Below are 20,074 nucleotides of genomic sequence, written 5' to 3'. Positions count from 1 at the left end.
TAAAATACTTTTTGAAATATAAAAATAAATACAAGCAAGTGGTTAACAAAAACCCTTAAAAAGATTTTAAAAGTGATTTGAGATTGCGTTTCAAATAGTATTTTTTTAAAATTATATTATGATTTATGTTTTTAAAAGTTTTTAAGATACATTAAAAATAATTTTTAAAAATAAAAAAAAATATTTTGATATATTTATAAAGTTATTTTGCTTATGTACGAGGTGAACTCTTATTTACTATTCCAATTGTTTTAATTTATAAATATCTTAGAGGGAGCAATCTAATAATTTTGGATTTTTGAAGACATGTTTGGAAGACTTGTGTAATTACAAGGACCGAGTGAAAAATGTAATATGTGGGACCCACTATGCATGGCTGTGAAAATTACCTGATTACCATTGTCTTTTGAAGTACCAATTTGTCGGACTTAAGTTCTGGTGTTTGATAAAAGATCGATTTTTAGGGGAAAATTCATTGCAGACAGCGATTGAGAGAGACGCAGCACTGCCCTCTCCAGCATGCTTCAATCCAACTCCGAGGTTATGTTCTTACCTCTCTGTTTTGTTATATGCAACATTTTCCATTGCTTACTACTAGGGTTGCAATTGACCAATTTTTAAGCTTGACTAAACTCGAGAGTTGTCAAATTCAAACACCATATTTGCTTAAGAGGATGAAGCATTGAGGCTTCCCACATTGTCATCATGGTTTTGTGGCTGTGTCGTGTTGTTTCCATTAAAGAAAAAAACGAGCAATACGGGGTCCTCTTGTGTTCTTGTCGATAGCTCCAGACTTTTGTTGTAGCCTAGTCTGTGCTAGTAAGGCTCGCAACGACGGAGGAGTCTTTCCGATGTCCCACGCTGGGGAGTTCAGGTTATGATATTGAACAAAACAGATTGGATTCGAATTTTCATGGCTCAAAAATTGAAAAGTTCCCGTTACATTCTGTTGAATGGTAAATCAAATATAAGTGGACTCCGGAGAATCTCTTTTCTTTTTATGTGAAAAATACTGAAATCCCGACCAGGTATTAGGAGAGATTCCCAGATTTATATTGACTAATAAGATGAGCACTTATTTCATCCTTCTGAAGCCATTCACGTTTCCTAATTTCCGCCCTGATAAACAAAGCACGAAAGTTAAATAAATGTTAGTAATTTCAACCAAATTTTATGATAATTCAGGAAATTGTTTATATTAATTTCTGAAGTACTTATTACCAAAGCATACATTTTGTTTTCAAGCTTTTTATTTTTTTGAAAAACCGGACCTAATTTTCTGGTTAATGAATGAGTTTGAACTAGCAAGTTAAGGTGCTGAGTCCACTTTAGTTCATCTTGGTTTGCTTTTGATTCTATTGCTGATAGCTTGTTATACACATTTATTTATTTGAGGAAGTTGTTGCGTGAAATTTTAGGTTTGTATGGTTGTAAGAAAATTCTTTAGGATGAAACAAACGTGTTTCATTTCATAACAAGAAGGGATTACCTGGAATTCCTTGAGAAAGAAGTCATCCGATAGAATTTGTTTTGCCTCCCTCTACTTGTTTTTTCTTACCAAAATCAGTGCCTTTTTTGTGTCAAATATACTATTTACTCTGTCCTGTAACAGAATTTGAACATCACTGTTGAATTGAGCATTTAAGAGAGACACTGTTTTGTAATCTGCATCATGGGTCACAAGATGGACTCTCTTAGAAGGTTAACGGTTCCATATCTACTAATGCAGAGCCTTTTTCATTTTTCTTTAATCTGCTCTAACGTTATCAAGCATATGCCATTGTACTCTGTTTGAATGGGTCGAGCAGTGGTCACTTGCCGTCCAAGCCTTATCAATTTTTTGGTTTTAATGATCTTCAGGATAATTTTGAGAGCCCGATAAAAGATATCAAACGGCATGAAGACAACCTAAAATTTTTGAAGTCACAAGCAAATCATTTAGATGAATCTATACTTGATCTGCAAGGTATCGTTTTTTCTTTTGTATCATATGAATGGCAACCAGACTCGGTCAAGGAGATTTGCTAAATTCAGCTTTTATGATACACCTGGCTTTTGTATTTGAACGTTTTTATTCAGCCAAATTTGTGTATTACATACTGAATAAGTTGCATCCAATGAAATCTTGTACTAAAGTGATAACTCATGTAACAGGAATTTCTTCATTTTGAATGTATTTCATTGATGACACTGCTGATCCTTTCCTTCACTAACATAATTTTTCAGTGAGGCTTGGAAAGTATCATTCCAAAGATGCAGCAAATGAAAACAGTGACCTTCACCCTGAGGAAGAATCAACACAACAGATATTACACCAAGAGCAATCTGCAGCTGGTATATTGTGCAAGGTAAAATCTTATCATGCAATTCACGCATCGAATTTGTCATTGATCAAGGATGTGCTGGGTATTGTGGCTACTCTTGCCAGAGTTGATAATGATACTCTTAGTAGGTTAGTACCTTTCCACACTCACCCATTTTCCTTTTGGCATAGAAATAGAATGACTAGAGATGCACCCTTCATTTTGTCTATTTTATAAAATGTCTCAAGCTCATTACTTACATTGATATGCTCCCTATGATGCTTAGGATCATCGTAGAACTTTGTTGTGTCTTCATTTCTGCTAATTATATGATGAAAAACCACAAATATAACTCTCAGACAGGCAAATTCATTCCTGGCAACCTTAATTACATCCTGAATCTGATGAAAATGGGGTTTCTGCTGATGTATGAGCTAAAATGCAACCATTTTGGTGGTTTCTATTTCTAGAAACAAATGAACATCCCAATTCCCAATGGTATCGCTAACTAATGTAGTGGTTTATAAAAATTACCATGAGTTGAAAACTTCTTTTCCTTGAAATTTCTCCTCACGTGCCCTTAAACCAGGCTTCTCTCAGAGTACTTGGGATTGGAGACTATGCTGGGAATAGTCTGCAAAACATTCGATGGAATTAAGGCTTTAGAGAAGTATGGTGGAGATGGCAAAATAAAAGACATAGCCGGTCTGCATGGTCTTGGATCTTCAATTGGGAGGAAAATTGATGGTCGATTTACTGCATTTTGCCTTGAAGATTTGAGGCACAAACCCACTTCTTGTCTTTGTTTCTAAACAATTTACTTATATTTCTTTATCGGTAATGTTTATGTTGCTTATGGAAATGTTGACTGCAACTTATTAACAGGCCATTTGCGGGCGGTTTTGTAGCCAATGATCCACAAAAGAAACTTGCTCTTTTAAAGCCGAAGTTACCAGATGGGAAGTGTCCTTCTGGATTTCTTGACTTTGTGGTGAACATGGTCAATCTGGATGATCGGAACTTGTTTTGTGTTACTGCTGGTGGACATGGTCTTAGAGAGACATTATTCTATAACCTATTTTCTTACCTGCAAGCATACAAGACTAGAGCTGACATGCTTTCTGCTCTCCCATGCATAACTCATGGAGCCGTGTCTTTAGATGGTGGGATGATCACGAAAAATGGTCTCTTTTTACTTGGCAGCAGGTAAGTATGGATTACCTATCAAGCCATTTGTGAATGAGAATTTTTTTTTCATGTGCGCGTGTGTTTGAGATTCAGCTTATTATGATAGTTGACGCACTTTAGGAGTTGTTAATTCGTAATGGTCCTTTCAGTGTTACTTTTTTATCATGTTTACCCTATTGTAAAATCCATCTGTTTCCAGGGAAAATTTTGAGGTGAAATTCCCATTGATCACTGGGAGATCTGGTTTGTCTTTGAATTATAGTCAAATTGAAACTAGGATCAGGAAGTTGAGATGGGAACAGCATAATATTGAGCAGGATATGCTAAGAGAACAGCAGTTGTTGGATAAAGCTAGGGCTGCTTCTTCAGGCAAGCCACAAGTATGAGGCATGCTCCAACAGAAAGCCAATCTCTTAAAATTCAGGTATGGTCTCGTAGATATTTTAGCATGCCTTAACCACTGATATTCATGATGGAAAGGACACTAATACTACGTTGTTATTATTCATACTGGATTGTTGCTTGTATTCTATATCTAAATGCTAAAAACAAGGTAAAATTTGTGTTTGTCCTCGAGCTTGTCACAGACTTGCTGTTATCGCTCCTTCGCTTTCATTTTGTCACAATATCCGTTTGAAGGCTGCTGCTGCTTGATACGTTTTTTTCATTTGTCCAGTATGCAATTCTGTTCGAGTTCTGAATGTGCTAATCAATCAGATGCATCGTTTTGAAACTGCTTATCTTAATGAATACTTAATTACCTCTCAAATTGGCTTTCCGATGTATGCAGGACAAATTGAGAACACAAGCAGATGAATTTTCTTCTGATGCTTAGAGAATGTTCTAGTTAGAGGGACTGCGGAAGGTGTTCCTTCAACTTGTGCTTTTGTCAGCAGGAAATTGTAAATTGCTGTTTTGTGGTCAGTTGAAGAAACACTTTTGGGAGTTTTTCACAGGCAGGGTTTGACCAAGGAAAGTACAGCTAAACGCAGATTTTCTTAAAACGATCATAGTATTTTAAAACGATATGGAAGAGAATGCATGACAGCCCTCTACTGCAGAGGGGACCGATAAGAATGCATCTCTCTGAAGCTTGAAGCGCCTATAGGATCCTTGCTCTGTCTGTATATTTATTAAAAAAAGCGTCCAAACATTTTCTCGACTCTACGAGTCTTTTTTGGAACATGTGCCGATTCCATCAGTGACGTAGTTACTAATTCCGTCAGTGTTGGAGAACCAGTCTAATAAAATTGGCTTGACATAACTTTATAATAGTGAGAGATGGCGAATTATTAAAAAAATAATCAAAATCACACTATCAAACTATGCTGCTAGCTTTGGACTGGCGAAAGATGGCGAATTTATCACCCTTGTGCCAAAACTGCTCTGTTCGTTCATGCAAGAGGCTGGTGTCTGGGTGATGGTTCTTCATATAAATTCATTAGCCATCCAAATCTATTGCAGGATAAGTACTTTTCCATCAATGAACTCGTTTAACTAGAGGCAGATGCCCCTCTTTTAGAAAAACCATATCAAGATTAAAGCGAGGAACTGATAAAGGTCAATGTAAAACTCTTCAAAGAATACTAAAATTACAACATGCCCAGTTGGGGCACTTGAGAAAAAGGTTGTCAGACCTCAGAAAATGTATTGTAGAAGAGCAAATCAAGTTAGAGCCTATAACATCTCTATAATTCTATTAGCTTGATGATTTGTGAGCTTTACACTTAAATCCAGCTTGGGTTCTATAAAGATGGGTTGTCGCGGGGAAGCAAGGAGAGTTTATACAATTCACCTACTACCAAGTTCTGCTGTTGCAGGGAAACAACAAGAAGTATTTTCCAACGGGATGCAGGACCTATTGTGTGAACACCTGAAAAAACTGTCCAAGGTCCCCCAACAAAAAATCAGCCTTGAAGAGGCATCATTCCTTCTGTACCACCGAGTTGGAAACAATCTACCTCACTACAATTAAATTATCAGAATCCACAAGAATTAGTTACTGCAGTGCTCAATGTTCACCTCTGTAACTGCAGGTGTGGATGAGTTTTCCTTGCCATGCTTCTCACTAGCTCCCCTGTCAAGCTTTTTATCAGGACAGTGTTTAGAAATGTGTCCCTTCTTCCCGCAAAAGTAGCATGTCAAGGACTTGTTATTATCTACCTCTATATCTCGTCTCTTCCAATGCAACCCTGGCTTCTTCATATCTCTGATCCTAGGTCCAAGATACTTGGGATGATGTGAATGTACATGATTGGAGGGCTCCCCTGGCTTATCTTGATTGTGAGACTCTTCCTCGGCCTTTACACGGTCCATTAATATCCAGAAAGGAAGATACTCCTCATGCATCAATTTCATGCAGAAGTCCTTCCAAGATGGAGGAAGCTTGGAAATGACAGTGCTAACATGAAAGTTCTCATCAATAAACATTCCTGCAGCAACAATTGCATCTGCAATGCCATTAAGTTCCTGAAGTTGGTCAAAAATCGATTTTTCATCAACCATTTGAAATTCAATGTACTTTTTAACTTGAGATCTCTTTGTTCCAAACTCCTCATAAAGGTAAACCAATTTTAGCTCTTCCCATAGTTCCTTAGCAGTCTTAATCTTCTTTGCATACTTGTAATAAATGGAATCAGATAGAGAATTCAAAATGTTGAGGCGACAGAGATGGTCATCATTGCACCACTTTTGCTCTGTAGCTTTGGCTTGAGCAATTTCTTCAGCACTGGCCGGTGGGCCTGCAGCAATGCTTGGGCGAGGGACAGTAAGCACATACACAATCTTTAATTGCTTCAAGAAAAATTCCATCTGTGGTGCCCAGAACTGATAATTCTTCCCATCAAAACGGCTGACCTCAATATGAGCAATCTCGTGGGGGAGTTCTTGAGAAATCGATTCAGCCACTGGCTTAGAGATTTGTCCATTTTGTTCAACATCAAGGCCAGAACTGAATTCAGTGGGAAAAAAGGCTCAGAATAGAAGTAATTTCAACACATTGTTCAGCTTCATGCTTTCTGACTAAGCATCATATTTGAAGATTCAGCAAGGCATGATACACAAAAAGTTAAAACTAAAATATAGAGAAGTGCAGACCACTTTATGCCATTTCTATTCTTTGGGCAAACAATTGTATAACTATATTAAGCATATAAAAGATGTCACAACACCAGTGACAACTGACAAGGTCAATATTATAACACCCCTCTCACCTTAAAATTGATTGCATCTTCGTAATGGCTTCCTCTATTGCAGGCACATTTTGCTTGATGGCTGTCCATTGTTCAGATGTCAAGCAAATTCCTGAAAAGTATGGCAGACCCTGTCAGCACAAATGCTCCTATATCAGGAACAGGATTGACAGGGTATATCAGGTTCACACAAAACTTCGATCCATACACCACAGTTCCTTTTCTCTTTTACAGACACTGACATCCTCAAAAACACAAAACCTCACACTACCAGTCACAGCATAAGATGGACAAACGACGTGAATTAAAATCTCATGAGAAACCAAAAGCATGTTCATTGCATGTTTAAGCCACCATCAAGCACATTTAAGGCAAACCTAAAATAATAGTAAATAAATAGAAGTTTACTGATATGATCAAATTCGATCACCTATTTTAGAAGGAAGCAGGTTTCCGTCTTTCTGATAAAAGTCCCTTATCGACACGAATGATTTCCCTTTAAATTCTTGAATCGTCACGCTCCTTCTCTCTGATAGCTAAATTGAAATAAAAAGTCCACGTTAAACATAGAACACTTCAAAATCTAAAATAGAAAAAAACAGGTTTCTCCCATTTTCTCAGCGGCCAAACAGAAAATTAGGGATTTTACCTTACAAATAACGCGATTACCATCAGTACCAACCTCCTTCTTAGTCAACACTTCCTCGTGTTCTTCTTGCAGTGCTTCCTTGGTGTCTTCTCTTACGTTTCCATTGGCTTCTTTACCTTCCTCGTCCATGGTAGAGAGCAAAAAGGACTCGATAACTCCTCTTATAAATTTCTTGTGTTCGATATGGGACAAATCGAAGTCGAGTCGCTCAGTGGCGGTAGCTCGAACTTTGAATTCAGTGATCTCGTCCATGTTAGCGCGTTTTAGTATGTCAATTACTGTTTCCTGGATTTTCCGCTGGAGCTCTGGGTCCATAATTTTGGGGGGGACAAAAATTAATTTGGGAAATAGAGGGAGAAGGAGAGTTACCGTATTATAAATTGAGTAGCGGGTTAAATTAAAAGAAAAAAGAAGAAGAAGAAGGCATTTGCTAATGTTTGTAACTGGAGGCTGTCTTTTCAAAGAGATTCATTGGACAATGTTAAAGACAAGTTAGCCAGGCCAATTTTTTTAAGCCGAGTTAAATTACTTTGTTGTTCTTGAAGGGCAAAACATTATTCAACTTGAGGATTTTTTTTTTTTTTTTTTCAAAATTATTTGCAAAAGCTCCAGGGATAATTTTGTTTTTGTGTTTTAAAAAATTTTAAATTTTTTTTATTTTTTTTATTAACTTTAAATTAATATGTTTTTAGCTTTTTAAAATCATTTTAATATGCTAATATCAAAAATAAATTTTAAAAAATAAAAAAAATATTATTGACATGCATTTTAACACGAAACATTATTTGAAAAGCAACCACAACTACTGCTAAACAAACTCTTAATATCCTCGAAAGAAAAAAAGAGAAAAAAAAGTTTGCACATAGGGGATTCTTTATCTTTGTCTTAAAAAAAAAAAAAAACAGTAGAATAATAGGATTGCCCCTCAAATTAATTTTTTTAAAAAAAAAAACTAAGGTTGGATTCAAGAATGTTTTGGTCCTTTTCTTCTAGTTTTTTTTTTTAGTTAATTTTAGGTTTATGTGGGGGTTGTTTTGTAATTTTAACAAATTAGATAATGTTAGAAAAAGATTGTTGGCTCTCAAGCACCGCACACACCACCACATGACGACCCTAATGTCATTTGAGTGGTGGATGCGAGGCCATTTTGCTATCAAATTTCATCATCCAGAGCAGCGTTAAGAATGGCATGTCTTTTTATGTTTGACGGTGTGGCGCGAACTTGTGATAGAGGCATGACAGACTTTTTTTTTTTTCCTCTTTTTTTCTTTGTCTTAGCTTAGAAATTCAAGTCAGCCATTCCAAAAAACAATATGCCTTCCAATTTGTATTTCTATCAATGTTAGACTTTATTTTTTATTATTATTATTATTTGTTTTTTTAGTACTTTTTATTTTTTTTTCAAATTCATCCTAGTAAATTTTAATTAATTTGATTATTATCCTTTTGATTGCTTTTTATTATTATTATTATTATTTTCTTGATTTGTTTTTTTTTAATTTCTTCCCTCATTATTTTATTGTATTTATTTTTTTTTATCCCGTTTTAGTCTTCATTATTTTGATTGTTATTTAAAAAAAAAAATTGTGCCCCTCAATATCTTATTTTATTTTATTTACTTTATTTAATTTAGTCCTTATTTTTTTTAATTGATACTTTTTATTTTTTGTATAATTTATTTTATTTATCAATTTAGTCCTTAATTATTTTATTTCGTTGGACTTTTTTGCCAAATTTGGTATGCATTGTTTGGATTCTAAATTGTTTTGTAGTCGAGAATTTTACTTTGTTATTTTTTTTTTGTATTTGTCTTTTTATAAGGTAATTTTAATCTCATGATCCAAATAATATTAAAGTTTTTTTATTGAAAAAATATATTTATTTTAAGTTCAGCATTTGACATTTGGTTATCAAGTTCGGGTTTTTTTTGGGTTATCTCGAGTGTATATTTGTTAATGTTGACATAGCTTTTTTTTAAAAAAATGTTTTTTTAATCATTTAACTTTGGTTTTTTTTGCTATGTTTTTCTTTTAAAAGTTTATTTTTTTCATCTCGATCTCATATCATGGGTGGTAAGATAACTCAGATTTACTCATCTTTTTTTTTTATATATATAAAATTAATTATTTTTTTTCAATTTCATCATCAAACCTTATATTATTGACTCTTGAGATTTGTCTTTTTTTTGTCTATGAGATTATCGTAAATGCGGGTTAATTGAGTTAAACAAGGTTAGCTCATATTTTTTTTTCTAGGTCTTTCTTTTTAGACTTTAATTTTTTATATATATATCTATCTCATATCTCCAGTGGCCGGTTAATCAATTTAACTTCAGTTGAATCAGGTTTTTTTCTTCAAAATTAGATTTTAAACATTGATTTTTTTTCTATTTTAATATTTAATATTCAACATTCATCTTTGTAAAAAAAAATTAATCATTCATCTTTGTATTTATTTTTTTTAATTAAGGTGATCTTGATATTATATTTTTTAAGTGGTGTTTAGGGGGCATGAAAAAACCTATTTCCAGAGGCTGGAGCCCTGCCAGAAGGAAATCCCGCTTGCAGGAAGGTAACATTAGAAGAAAAAGTAGGTTCCACCGAGATTTGAACTCGGGTTACTGGATTCAGAGTCCAATGTGCTCACCACTAGACCATGGAACCAGTTTTGCACCTCATGGGTTCAAAATAGTTAAGATTACTTCATACTTCTTCAGCGTCGTTTTGCGCGCTTAAGCGGGAGACACTGTCCTTTTAAGTGGAAATTTTATGATTCTTTTTAATCTTTTAGTCGACTTAGATTATTGCTGATGACAAGGATGGGCCAGCTACATAATTGCTAAGATCGGGGCAAAACGAAGAGGCTCATGATCCATTGGGCTGGTTTGATAGACTGATTAGCTAATTCTGATCTAAATGAGTCCACCTTCTTTGCCTGATTAGGGGCTCATGCTATTCTGTCTACTGTCAAGGTTTCAAAGTTTTAAATTGGAGGATCATGCAAATGCTATTTCTTTGAGGTAGGATATCATCAAGATCATCATGCATACCATGCTTATCTTGAAAAATTAAATGCTCGAATATTGAAATCTAATAAACACTGGGTATAAATAAATGGGGAGTAGCAGATCACTTTTAAATCTCTATTGAGCAAGTTCGTGGAGGTTTAAGCTCAAGCTTCCATGTTTTCTATCTTATATATAGATGCCTGTAAACTATACTTTCTCCTCTGAAAGCTTCATGGGCTTTTGTTAGATTCCCCGTGTAGTCATAGGTATAATCTTGCGGAAATTAGCTAACATATCAGGCTGCTCATGGACATTATTACCACCTTGGTTTCATCCCTACTCTTTCTGGTTATCGTTGCAAACTTCTTGCTACGATGGGGAAATTTGAAGTCACAGTATAAATCCAAAAGGCTTCCTCCGGGCCCGCCAAGATTGCCTGTTTTCGGCAACCTTCTACAGCTCGGCCAGCAGCCTCACCGGGACTTAGCTTCCTTGTGTGATAAATATGGGCCGCTAGTCTACCTCCGACTTGGCAGCGTGGATGCCATTACCACCAACGATCCCGAAATCATACGCGAAATACTTGTACGCCAAGATGAAGTTTTCGCATCCCGGCCGAGAACTCTCGCAGCCGTCCACCTAGCTTATGGGTGTGGAGATGTGGCCTTGGCCCCGTTAGGTCCTCATTGGAAGAGAATGAGGAGGATCTGCATGGAGCATCTGCTAACCACAAAGAGGCTCGAGTCTTTTGCAAATCACCGTGCCGATGAAGCCCAACATCTGGTCATGGATGTCTGGTCCCGGACCCAAACAGGAAAGCCTTTGAACTTGAGGGAAGTGCTTGGTGCGTTTTCCATGAACAATGTGACTAGGATGTTGCTAGGTAAGCAATATTTTGGTGCAGAATCAGCAGGCCCTCAAGAGGCCATGGAATTCATGCACATAACCCATGAGTTGTTTCGGCTTTTGGGGGTGATCTACCTTGGTGATTATTTACCATTTTGGAGGTGGATTGACCCTCATGGCTGTGAAAAGAAAATGAGGGAAGTGGAGAAAAGAGTGGATGATTTTCACAACAAAATTATTGAAGAACACAGAAAGACAAGGAAGACGAAGAGAAAGGAAACTGGAGAGGAAGACAAAGACATGGACTTTGTTGATGTTCTACTATCATTGCCTGGTGAGAACGGGAAAGAACACATGGATGATGTAGAGATCAAAGCTCTAATTCAGGTGATGATCGCATCTCTCACGATGGTCACTACAACACTCATTTTCATGGTTTTTTTTTGTCTTTTCAACTTCCTTCCAACGTTGTTTTTATCCATTTCCTTCTAACAACATGGAGCACCGTGGTTTCTGGTACATTAGGACATGATAGCTGCTGCTACAGACACTTCAGCTGTAACCAATGAATGGGCAATGGCAGAGGTGATCAAGCATCCACGTGTCCTCTCCAAAATACAACAGGAGCTTGATTCAGTTGTGGGTCCCAATCGAATGGTCACGGAATCTGATTTGGCCCACCTTAACTACTTACGCTGCGTTGTACGGGAAACATTCCGCATGCACCCAGCTGGGCCTTTGCTTATCCCCCATGAGTCCTTACGCGCCACCACAATCAATGGCTACCACATCCCTGACAAAACCCGGGTCTTTATCAACACTCATGGGCTGGGCCGAAATACTAAACTCTGGGCCGATGTGGAGGAGTTTCGTCCCGAGAGACATTGGCCGGCTGATGGGAGCCGAGTGGAGATAAGCCACGGAGCTGATTTTAAGATACTGCCATTCAGCGCAGGTAAAAGGAAATGCCCTGGCGCGCCACTTGGCGTGACTCTGGTACTCATGGCTTTGGCTCGACTCTTTCATTGTTTTGACTGGACCCCGCCAGAGGGGCTAAGCCCCGAAGATATTGACACGACTGAGGTTTACGGCATGACCATGCCCAAGGCCAAGCCCTTGTTGGCTATGGCTCGGCCACGCTTGGCAGAGCATATGTACCACTGATTGAAGATTTATATGCCGTTGCGTTGTGATCATGGCTTTCAAGTTTGGAATTATCTTTCCTTTTTTTTATTATTATTATTGCTTTACATGGTGATGATCATTAATGCTAAAGCAGAAATTCAAGTAAAAATCTTATAGACTAGTCTTCAATGTTATAATAATAATGTTGAATGACCATGTCTGCTCATTAGAAATGAGAATTAACCTTAGCTAATCTGCAAAATGACTCGAGAACATGTTAACCATTTGACAAAACAATAAGAATTTCTGTTGTGAGACTTCTGAGTTTCACAGTAAAATATATTTTAATATTGAAAAAAAAAGTAAAATATTTTTAGTATTAAAGAAAACAAATAGTGATTAAGTACATATGAGACTAAATAGGTGGTCTGAGCTATGTTATTTGCCGGTCTAAATTTTTTCTAACATTAAAAGAAAGGTTTAGGCGATGCCAACTTTTTTAAAGAAGCAACACAAATCTAACAGGTGGCCCGACCTATGCTATTTGCCGGTCCAAATTTTTTGTAACATAAAAAAGAATGTTTAGGCGATGCCAACTTTTTTAAAGAAGCAACACAAATCTAAGAATCGGCTCATTAACTTGACTAGGTTTAATAAATTGGGTTAATTTAATAATATAACAAAAGAAAGCATCAACAAAAAATAAAGTGATAATTTTTTTTTGGCAATAACTAATTATAAAAAATGAGTTGTCGATATCATATATAAAAGAAGAAGAAAGAAAATGTCTTGGAGACTCACTATCACTTCATCATTGACAATACTCTGCCACCAAAAAGATCTCATAGAGATGGTTTTAATGGCACAACGAAAGATTGCATGATGACCCCAAAATAAACCACACATGCTGTTAGAGCAATGACCCTAAAAACAAACCAACTAAAATATCATCAAATGAGCATATCATGCTTATATTTAATAAATTAATTTAATTTAATTAAAAAATAAAGTTTCTTTTGAAAAAAGCTAAATTTTATCAATTAAAATTAAAAATAATAAAAAAATAATAAAAAGTATTTAAAACAATCAAAGATTAATTAAAAGAATGAAAATTATAACCGAAACAAAAATAAAATGGAAGGACACAAATCAATGAGAGAGATAGGAGGATGGGAAAGAAAAAACATTTCGCCACCAAAACACCAAGAACCACAACACACACGCCAACTTAATGGAAGCACCGCCACTCGACAGCGGTAGTGACAGGGCGATCTTGCATTTTGGCCGCCTAATTTGGGGGCACATGCCTCTTAAGTGCGGTGGCTCTCCCTCACACGCAAGTGTATTTTTTTTAGATGGCTAGAATTTTTTGTATTAATACTTTTATATCTTTAAAAAGACAAAATTAACCCTCATTCACATTGTATATATAAAAGAAAACAAGAGAAAAAATCCACAAAACCCTTAGATGGTAGTTTATTTATTTATTATTATAAGGGTATGGTAGTAATTACATTATGCAAAAAAAAAATTGATGAAAGAACCCTTCCATGATAGTTTAAATATTTTTTGTTATAAGGGTATGACATTAATTATTCTGCGCAACAAAAAATAAAATGACAAAAAAAACCCTTCCATGAAAGTTTTTTAATCATCTTTTTTTAAAGGAATGATAGTGTTTTCATTATTCATTTATCGTGTGAAAAGACTAATCTAACTAACTAAAATCAACAATGACCAATGTGTTCCAAGAAAAGATGATTCTACCCCCAAAACTAAGCTAATGTGTTTTTAGTAAAGGAGCAAACTAGTAATTTCAATATAATAATCCATAATAATCTTTGTCTATTGCTATAATGAAAAAGTCATGCTCTTTAGTTTTTCTGTTAATTTGCCTTGATTATATATATTAAGAAAAGACAATTATCAGGTAGGTCCAAAATAGGTTCTAGAATTAATTTTAGAAACGATGTCATCTTTAAGCTCTTCTGAATGTAGTGGTTGTTTTCAATATCTAAACATATATTCCCAAGGTTAAATACTATTGTACTTGTTTCATAGCCCCTGTAGTTTTTATTATTGTTATTTGTTAATTGATGGAAGAAATAAAAACACTAAAATAATAATTACAATACCAAACTAGGCCTTGCTTAACTACCAAAACTAGTTGGTTGGGTTGACCACTCACATGGGTTGTGCCTCAACCCAACCACAACCTTTGGTCATTTAGTAGGTTAACGGGTAGCTATAACCACTAAATTGATCAACTTGTTGACCAATCACCACCAGGTCATGTGGCTGGGCTTCTAATTTAACCACTAGACCTTTTAACATTATTGGCTGACCATCACGTCACTCTGTTTAGACCTTGATCTCTAAACTATCATTTATGTAAATTCTCAAAAAGTCTAACGACTCGTCCATGACACCCTAAGCCTTTCAACAACCATTTTTCTTCGCCTTGATCCATGAAATCCAATCTTTGACACGCAATGCAAGTCACACTTCTCGTTTGGCTCATTGTCATTACAACACCTACTTCACCTTAACTTGCTTACTTTCAGAACAATGCCTGTTTATATTAACCACCAACCTACTTGTTACTAATATAGAGCATAACACCTCATTTCTAGGCAATGGTTATTTCCTACACCTTGCCGATTATCAACTTTGTCAATCACCACATTCTTAACTAATATCACAACAAACACCACAAGCAATAACAAGCATCAATCTCTCCATCATTGATACAATCATGAATAGAGGAATAAGTAACTCCACACATTGAGATACATGTCTCTTCGAGATAAGTTGACATGATCAAGGTATATAAATATTTTAGTCATTAGGTAAGTGAAGACAAGCTATTTTAGGCTGACTGGTGCAATTTCATACATGAATAACAATCATTTAATAATTATAGGAACTACAAACAACCATTCATTTAGCTAGCTTCATGCACATAAACACACAACATTCATATATATACCCATACCAGCTTTATTTTATTTTTCTTTTCTTATATATTAGTTTTCTCGGCTTACATTTATTAACACAATTTCATATTCCAACAAGAAATTTGTTTTTGAAATGAACAGCTAATAGACCATGTTGAGATTAGGTACAATCTAATTATAAACAAAGCTCAATCATAAAAACTAATTTTTTATTTTTAAATTATTATTTTTTGTAAACTTTATACACAAATATTAACTCAACTTCGACCTCCAAAACCAACACAATCCAAGACTAGTCAGCAACCCAAAAACACATCACCGAAAGCCTAAATTTAGTTACCATTAATGAAACATGTTTTGCAGAGTGTCTCAGCCTTACTGTCTCTTCTTATAAAGAAGTTGATCTACTATATATATTGTCATTTATTAAGCAACCAGAAAAGGAAATGAAAAGGAGAGAGAAATGAATGGCAACATTTATGACGCAGCTGCCGGAAATTATAGATTCTAGAGCTACCGTAGCCACTAGACATCACGGTAGTCATGGCTGTCAATTAGCTGATCTGTGTACGAAAAACCAAGCTTGAGTTTGGCCATCCTTTTGAAACTCTGAATCTGAAAGGCTAGAGAAGAACTGATACTCACTAGGGTACTTGTTGGAAAATCATGACTCATGCAAAGATAAAGTAGGTATCTTAATTCAATTAGTTGTTACACATTTTTAATTTGTACGGCCAAGCAAAGGAAAAAATTAAAAAAACGGTTGAAACTTGAAAGGAACAAAACAACAACTAAAAAAAATTGAAAAATGGAATAGTGAGAGGATACTTTCTTAAGCACTTACATCACTCCTGTTTTATTATAGGTTAGATATTTTCATATTTTATAAAAATTATATATATAAGTTTTTTTTAATGTAATTTTATAGTTTTTTAAAATTAAATTTAAATAAAAAAAATTTATGTATATATATAATTAATTAAATAATATATATATATATAAATAAATAATTATTAACGATAACTTGAGGAAATTTAAGTCGACATGTTTTCTTGATCATTGTAGGCATGCGGTATTCCTTATCATCCTTATCTCCCCCCCTCTGAGAAAGTAGTTTGTCAGTATATATTCGGTCTCTTTACTCCGTACTTTCATGCACTCCTGTTTGAACATTGAAGAGGAAGATTCCAATGTTAAGCAACAAGGGCCTTGTCTGGCTTCAATGATGTTCTTGGTGGCATCATCGGTGGAGATGATCCAATGTTTAAGCTAATGGTTCATGCTAAGAGATGTCTCCGGTCCAGAGGTTTTTACTTGATCCAAAAGCTGGCATCATTCAGGTTTTATCTTTATTTTCAATTGCCCCGATTGGATATCACTAATGCTTTAACATTGAAGACTAACTTTAATGCTCTTTCCTGGTTATAATTCTTCTTTCCCTCTACTTTTCTTTTACTCTTGGAAAGTTTTGCCCCGTGGAGTTTAATTTTAACAGGCCTTGATTACAAATTATGCATGGGGTATACTTTTTACTCGTTTCAGCTTGGCTTTTATGTTAAAAGCCAACGGAGCCCCTTTTCAGGTAATGGGTTTTTGCTCATCCTCTTGAAACGGGGATCTCCCCTGTCGTCTGTTCTGTGCTCCCCTCTTTTCATTTTCCCCATCCATCTTTTATGTCCCCCCTCTCTCTCTTCATTTTCACCTATAGAAGAGAAAAATGAAAAGGATGCCATCCCTTTTCTCTCGTTTGAATTTCACTAGCTGGGTAAAGAGAGAGGCCATGGTTGGTGAGCCTGTAACTGTGCATCTGTATCACAGCTACCATACCTGCTACTTCTTACCATGGGGGCCCCTAAGACCAAACGACTTTAAGATTTTCATAAAAAGGGCATAGCAACTGGTAGGGGCATGGGTTTGACGACTTGCATGTAATCATGTGACAAGAGAAATTGGACATGAAGATGCCCGGGCCCTGGGTGCATCTTTTGTGCACACAATAACCAAACATCTCCGGACACAGCGCACATCTTTTGCTGTGTGTCGTTTGTGCATCTGGCTCTGATATCCTCGTAAGTCTTTCATGCGTTTTCATTTAGAACCATGTTCACATACACGTCCTATCTTCAACATAACTCATCCAGTTCTTGAGGCCATGGATCAAGGGCGCAAAAGCAGCACCGCCTGCCTCCCTAGAACTTGCCGTGTACGACCCGGTATTGCCATGCACGCCAGATACTTTTAGAAGTCCACTTGGCAGAAAATGGTGAGCGCACCAGATATCTGATGATAAAGGGCCAGGAAAGAAGACAAGCAGAATTGAAGATAAGAATAAAGGAAAAGGAAAGGTAGACAGGGAGAGATTCACTGATACGAGAAGCTTCAGAAGCATGAAAAGCGTGAACACAAGAGTCTCACCAGTAATGTCTTCTGTGTTTTTGGGTGCCTCTGTATTGTAATCAATGAGAACATGGGAATGTCACTCTCGTATGAGTTCAGACAAAACTTCGAGTTTGAGTGGGTGAAGTGGACATGTTTTGTGTTACTAAATCTGTTTGCCATGTTAATTACTTTTTGTCTCTGAATTTATATACGGGAAATGATGTCTTTCTCTCCAGCTATCACCCAAATTCTTGATTCGTCTGTTCATTTTCTCCCGTTTACTTAAATTAATTGCCTTCAAAATCACGAAAAGATCAGGACTGGGTCGTTGTCTTAAAACGTTGTCGCTTCTATTTTGTAAATTTTAATGGGCGAGTGAATTGGAAAATGATTGATAGATTGGATCCGCTTGGAAACTTTTTGCTTGATGACGAAGTCGAGAATTGCGTGATAACTGGAAGACAAAGATGCTCCTTGATTTTTTTATCTTAGAGGGGAAGACGGACTTCCGACAAAAGAAAGGGAGATGACATGCTTTTTTTGGGAAGAGCGATTTTTTCCTAGGCGATCTGATAAAACGCATAAGGACGAATTAAGTTTGAAACTAATTTACACCACTGTGCGACTTAAGATACAGGTGGTGTATTTTGAAAAAAAATATAAATATAAATATAAAATTATTTATTATTATTTTTTAAAAATTAATATTTTTTTAATATTTTCATATTATTTTGATATATTTTAATCTCAAAACATAATTTTTAAAAAATTAAAAAATATTATTTTGATGTATTTTAAAATAAAAAATATTTTAAAAAATAATGATTATTCTATTTTATGTAAAAATAAGGCAATTCATCAACATTTTATTAGGAAACAAATTGCACAGGTCATAAATTTAAATAATAATAAAAATAACCTACAAGGGAAGGCAAAATCACTTGCCTCGGTGTTTGGGCATTTCGGTATTGGTATTTTTGTATAGTTCATTGGTCATATCATAGAATTAATAGAAGATATGGTTGTTATTTTTATTTTTTTAACCATGATTAAATTACTCTTCGATACAAAAATTTACACCTAAAAGACAGGGTTTTATTTTTTAAAAATATAGTAAAATTACAATTTTTATTCTTTAAAATGATAGAATTAATTTTTTTTGTCTTTTTTTTGTTACCTAGTTATTTGAGGGCAATTTAATATTTTAATATACATTAAATATTATTTAAATTAAAAAGGCTATTGGCTCGTGCTTTGGAATAAAAAAATTTATCTTCACTGTGTTGTTCGATTTGTTGTCACATTCTATTTTTGTTGAGGTGGTGAGTGTTAGTGGTGATAAGGTGGTTTTTTTTAATTGTAGGGCTTTTTTCTCTCTCTCTCTTCTCTAACAAATTGTAAATTGACTATCTTTATTATTGATATTTCAACTCTAATCCTTGTTATTTTGATTTTTTTTTGTTTTTTATAAAAAATTTATTTATTTTTAATTTTATCAATCCTAATTTGTCATATATTATTTTTATAATTTGGTCTTTATTTTTTGATTTTTATGTTTTTTCTTGGTCTTTTTGTAAAAGTCTTATTTGTTTTCAAGTTTATCCTTTAATCTAGATTTATGGTATATTATTTTTTTTCTAATCTGGTCTTCATTTTTTTTTTAATTTTTTAAAGTTATTTTTCTTTTAATTTTACCCTTTAATAAAAAATTTGTAATTGCCCTTATTTTTTTTAATTTTTATTCTCATTCTTTTATTTGCTATTTTTAGTTTTGCAACCTTTTATATTCCTGATTTCATCCATTAATGTTTGATTTTTTTTATATTGGGCTACACAATTTTAATCCATTTTTCTCCTTGCATATTTAATTAGCTGAAAATTATATTATATTATTTTTCTTCTCTTGAAAAAAAAAAGCTTTTCTTCTTAAGTTATCATAATCACTTTTTAAAAAATAATTTAATCGGTTCACTATTGTTGTCATTTTTTTATTATTTAATTAGAATAAATCAACTTATTTAACTGATTAAATAATTTTAATTTTTTTTTAATGAAAACAAGATATATCATTTCAATAATAAAAAAAACACCAACAAAATGCCTTGGTATAATTGCAGCAGTAACTTCGCTTGAAATTAATATTTTAAATCACAACATATCATTAAAATATTTCGTAACCAAGATTCATCATTTCAATAATAATAATAAAAAAAAACACTAACAAAATGAAAATGACAAGCTTGCTACAATTGCAGCAGTAACTTCGCTTAAAAACGTCACGGGAGAGGGACGGCGGGAGGAAAATTCAGTTGACCGCCGAGTCCCAAGGGTCGATATCAATTCTCGAGTCTTGACTCTTGAGTGATGCTATTGCTATCCCATCTGTCTAGCATTTACTACTACCAGCCCACCTTTCACCCAACTAAAGC

The 20,074-nt window shown here is 34.7% G+C and overlaps 3 protein-coding genes and 1 non-coding gene across 5 annotated transcripts; 2 read left to right on the top strand and 2 right to left on the bottom strand.

Annotated features, from left to right (window-relative positions):
• The first annotated feature begins 417 nt into the window (after positions 1-417).
• Positions 418-4,765, top strand: LOC118063479 (protein DEFECTIVE IN MERISTEM SILENCING 3). 2 transcript variants are annotated; one of them, XM_035077523.2, is made up of 7 exons: positions 418-540; positions 1,861-1,966; positions 2,227-2,452; positions 2,893-3,084; positions 3,189-3,509; positions 3,691-3,915; positions 4,282-4,765. In XM_035077523.2, the coding sequence occupies exons 1-6, from the start codon at positions 520-522 to the stop codon at positions 3,875-3,877; spliced, it is 1,053 nt and encodes a 350-aa protein (XP_034933414.1). In that variant the 5' UTR covers positions 418-519; the 3' UTR covers positions 3,878-3,915; positions 4,282-4,765. The 2 variants fall into 2 exon arrangements, with proteins under 2 accessions (XP_034933414.1, XP_034933415.1); XM_035077524.2 differs by lacking the exon at positions 2,893-3,084.
• A 260-nt stretch (positions 4,766-5,025) lies between these two features.
• LOC118063480 (uncharacterized) lies at positions 5,026-7,806 on the bottom strand. The gene is made up of 4 exons (XM_035077526.2): positions 7,332-7,806; positions 7,113-7,218; positions 6,704-6,794; positions 5,026-6,441 (listed from the first exon to the last, which is right to left on the bottom strand). Exons 1-4 carry the CDS (start codon positions 7,644-7,646, stop codon positions 5,487-5,489), a joined length of 1,467 nt encoding a protein of 488 aa, XP_034933417.1. The 5' UTR covers positions 7,647-7,806; the 3' UTR covers positions 5,026-5,486.
• Positions 7,807-9,922: 2,116 nt separating this feature from the next.
• TRNAQ-CUG (transfer RNA glutamine (anticodon CUG)) lies at positions 9,923-9,994 on the bottom strand. The gene has a single exon. It is a non-coding gene; the product is annotated as a tRNA-Gln (tRNA).
• Positions 9,995-10,494: 500 nt separating this feature from the next.
• Positions 10,495-12,348, top strand: LOC118063450 (cytochrome P450 703A2). The gene is made up of 2 exons (XM_035077489.2): positions 10,495-11,571; positions 11,710-12,348. Exons 1-2 carry the CDS (start codon positions 10,645-10,647, stop codon positions 12,346-12,348), a joined length of 1,566 nt encoding a protein of 521 aa, XP_034933380.1. The 5' UTR covers positions 10,495-10,644.
• The last annotated feature ends 7,726 nt before the right edge of the window (positions 12,349-20,074 follow it).

This window comes from Populus alba, chromosome 2 (assembly GCF_005239225.2).
Source record: "Populus alba chromosome 2, ASM523922v2, whole genome shotgun sequence".
Classification (NCBI taxonomy): Eukaryota; Viridiplantae; Streptophyta; class Magnoliopsida; order Malpighiales; family Salicaceae; genus Populus; species Populus alba.
This window is presented reverse-complemented; position numbering and strand designations above follow the sequence as displayed.

Bases quoted from the DNA above. Each gene is read 5' to 3' on its own strand.
- LOC118063479 (XM_035077523.2), top strand. From the start codon at position 520: ATGCTTCAATCCAACTCCGAG. The intron at 1,967-2,226 runs GTATCGTTTTTT...ATAATTTTTCAG, and splicing joins ATCTATACTTGATCTGCAAG to TGAGGCTTGGAAAGTATCAT. The intron at 3,510-3,690 runs GTAAGTATGGAT...ATCTGTTTCCAG, and splicing joins CTCTTTTTACTTGGCAGCAG to GGAAAATTTTGAGGTGAAAT.
- LOC118063480 (XM_035077526.2), bottom strand. From the start codon at position 7,646: ATGGACCCAGAGCTCCAGCGGAAAATCCAGGAAACAGTAATTGACATA. The intron at 6,795-7,112 runs GTGATCGAATTT...CATACTTTTCAG, and splicing joins CCTGCTTCCTTCTAAAATAG to GAATTTGCTTGACATCTGAA. The intron at 6,442-6,703 runs GTGAGAGGGGTG...CACTGAATTCAG, and splicing joins AAGATGCAATCAATTTTAAG to TTCTGGCCTTGATGTTGAAC.
- LOC118063450 (XM_035077489.2), top strand. From the start codon at position 10,645: ATGGACATTATTACCACCTTGGTTTCATCCCTACTCTTTCTGGTTATC. The intron at 11,572-11,709 runs GTGATGATCGCA...CTGGTACATTAG, and splicing joins AGATCAAAGCTCTAATTCAG to GACATGATAGCTGCTGCTAC.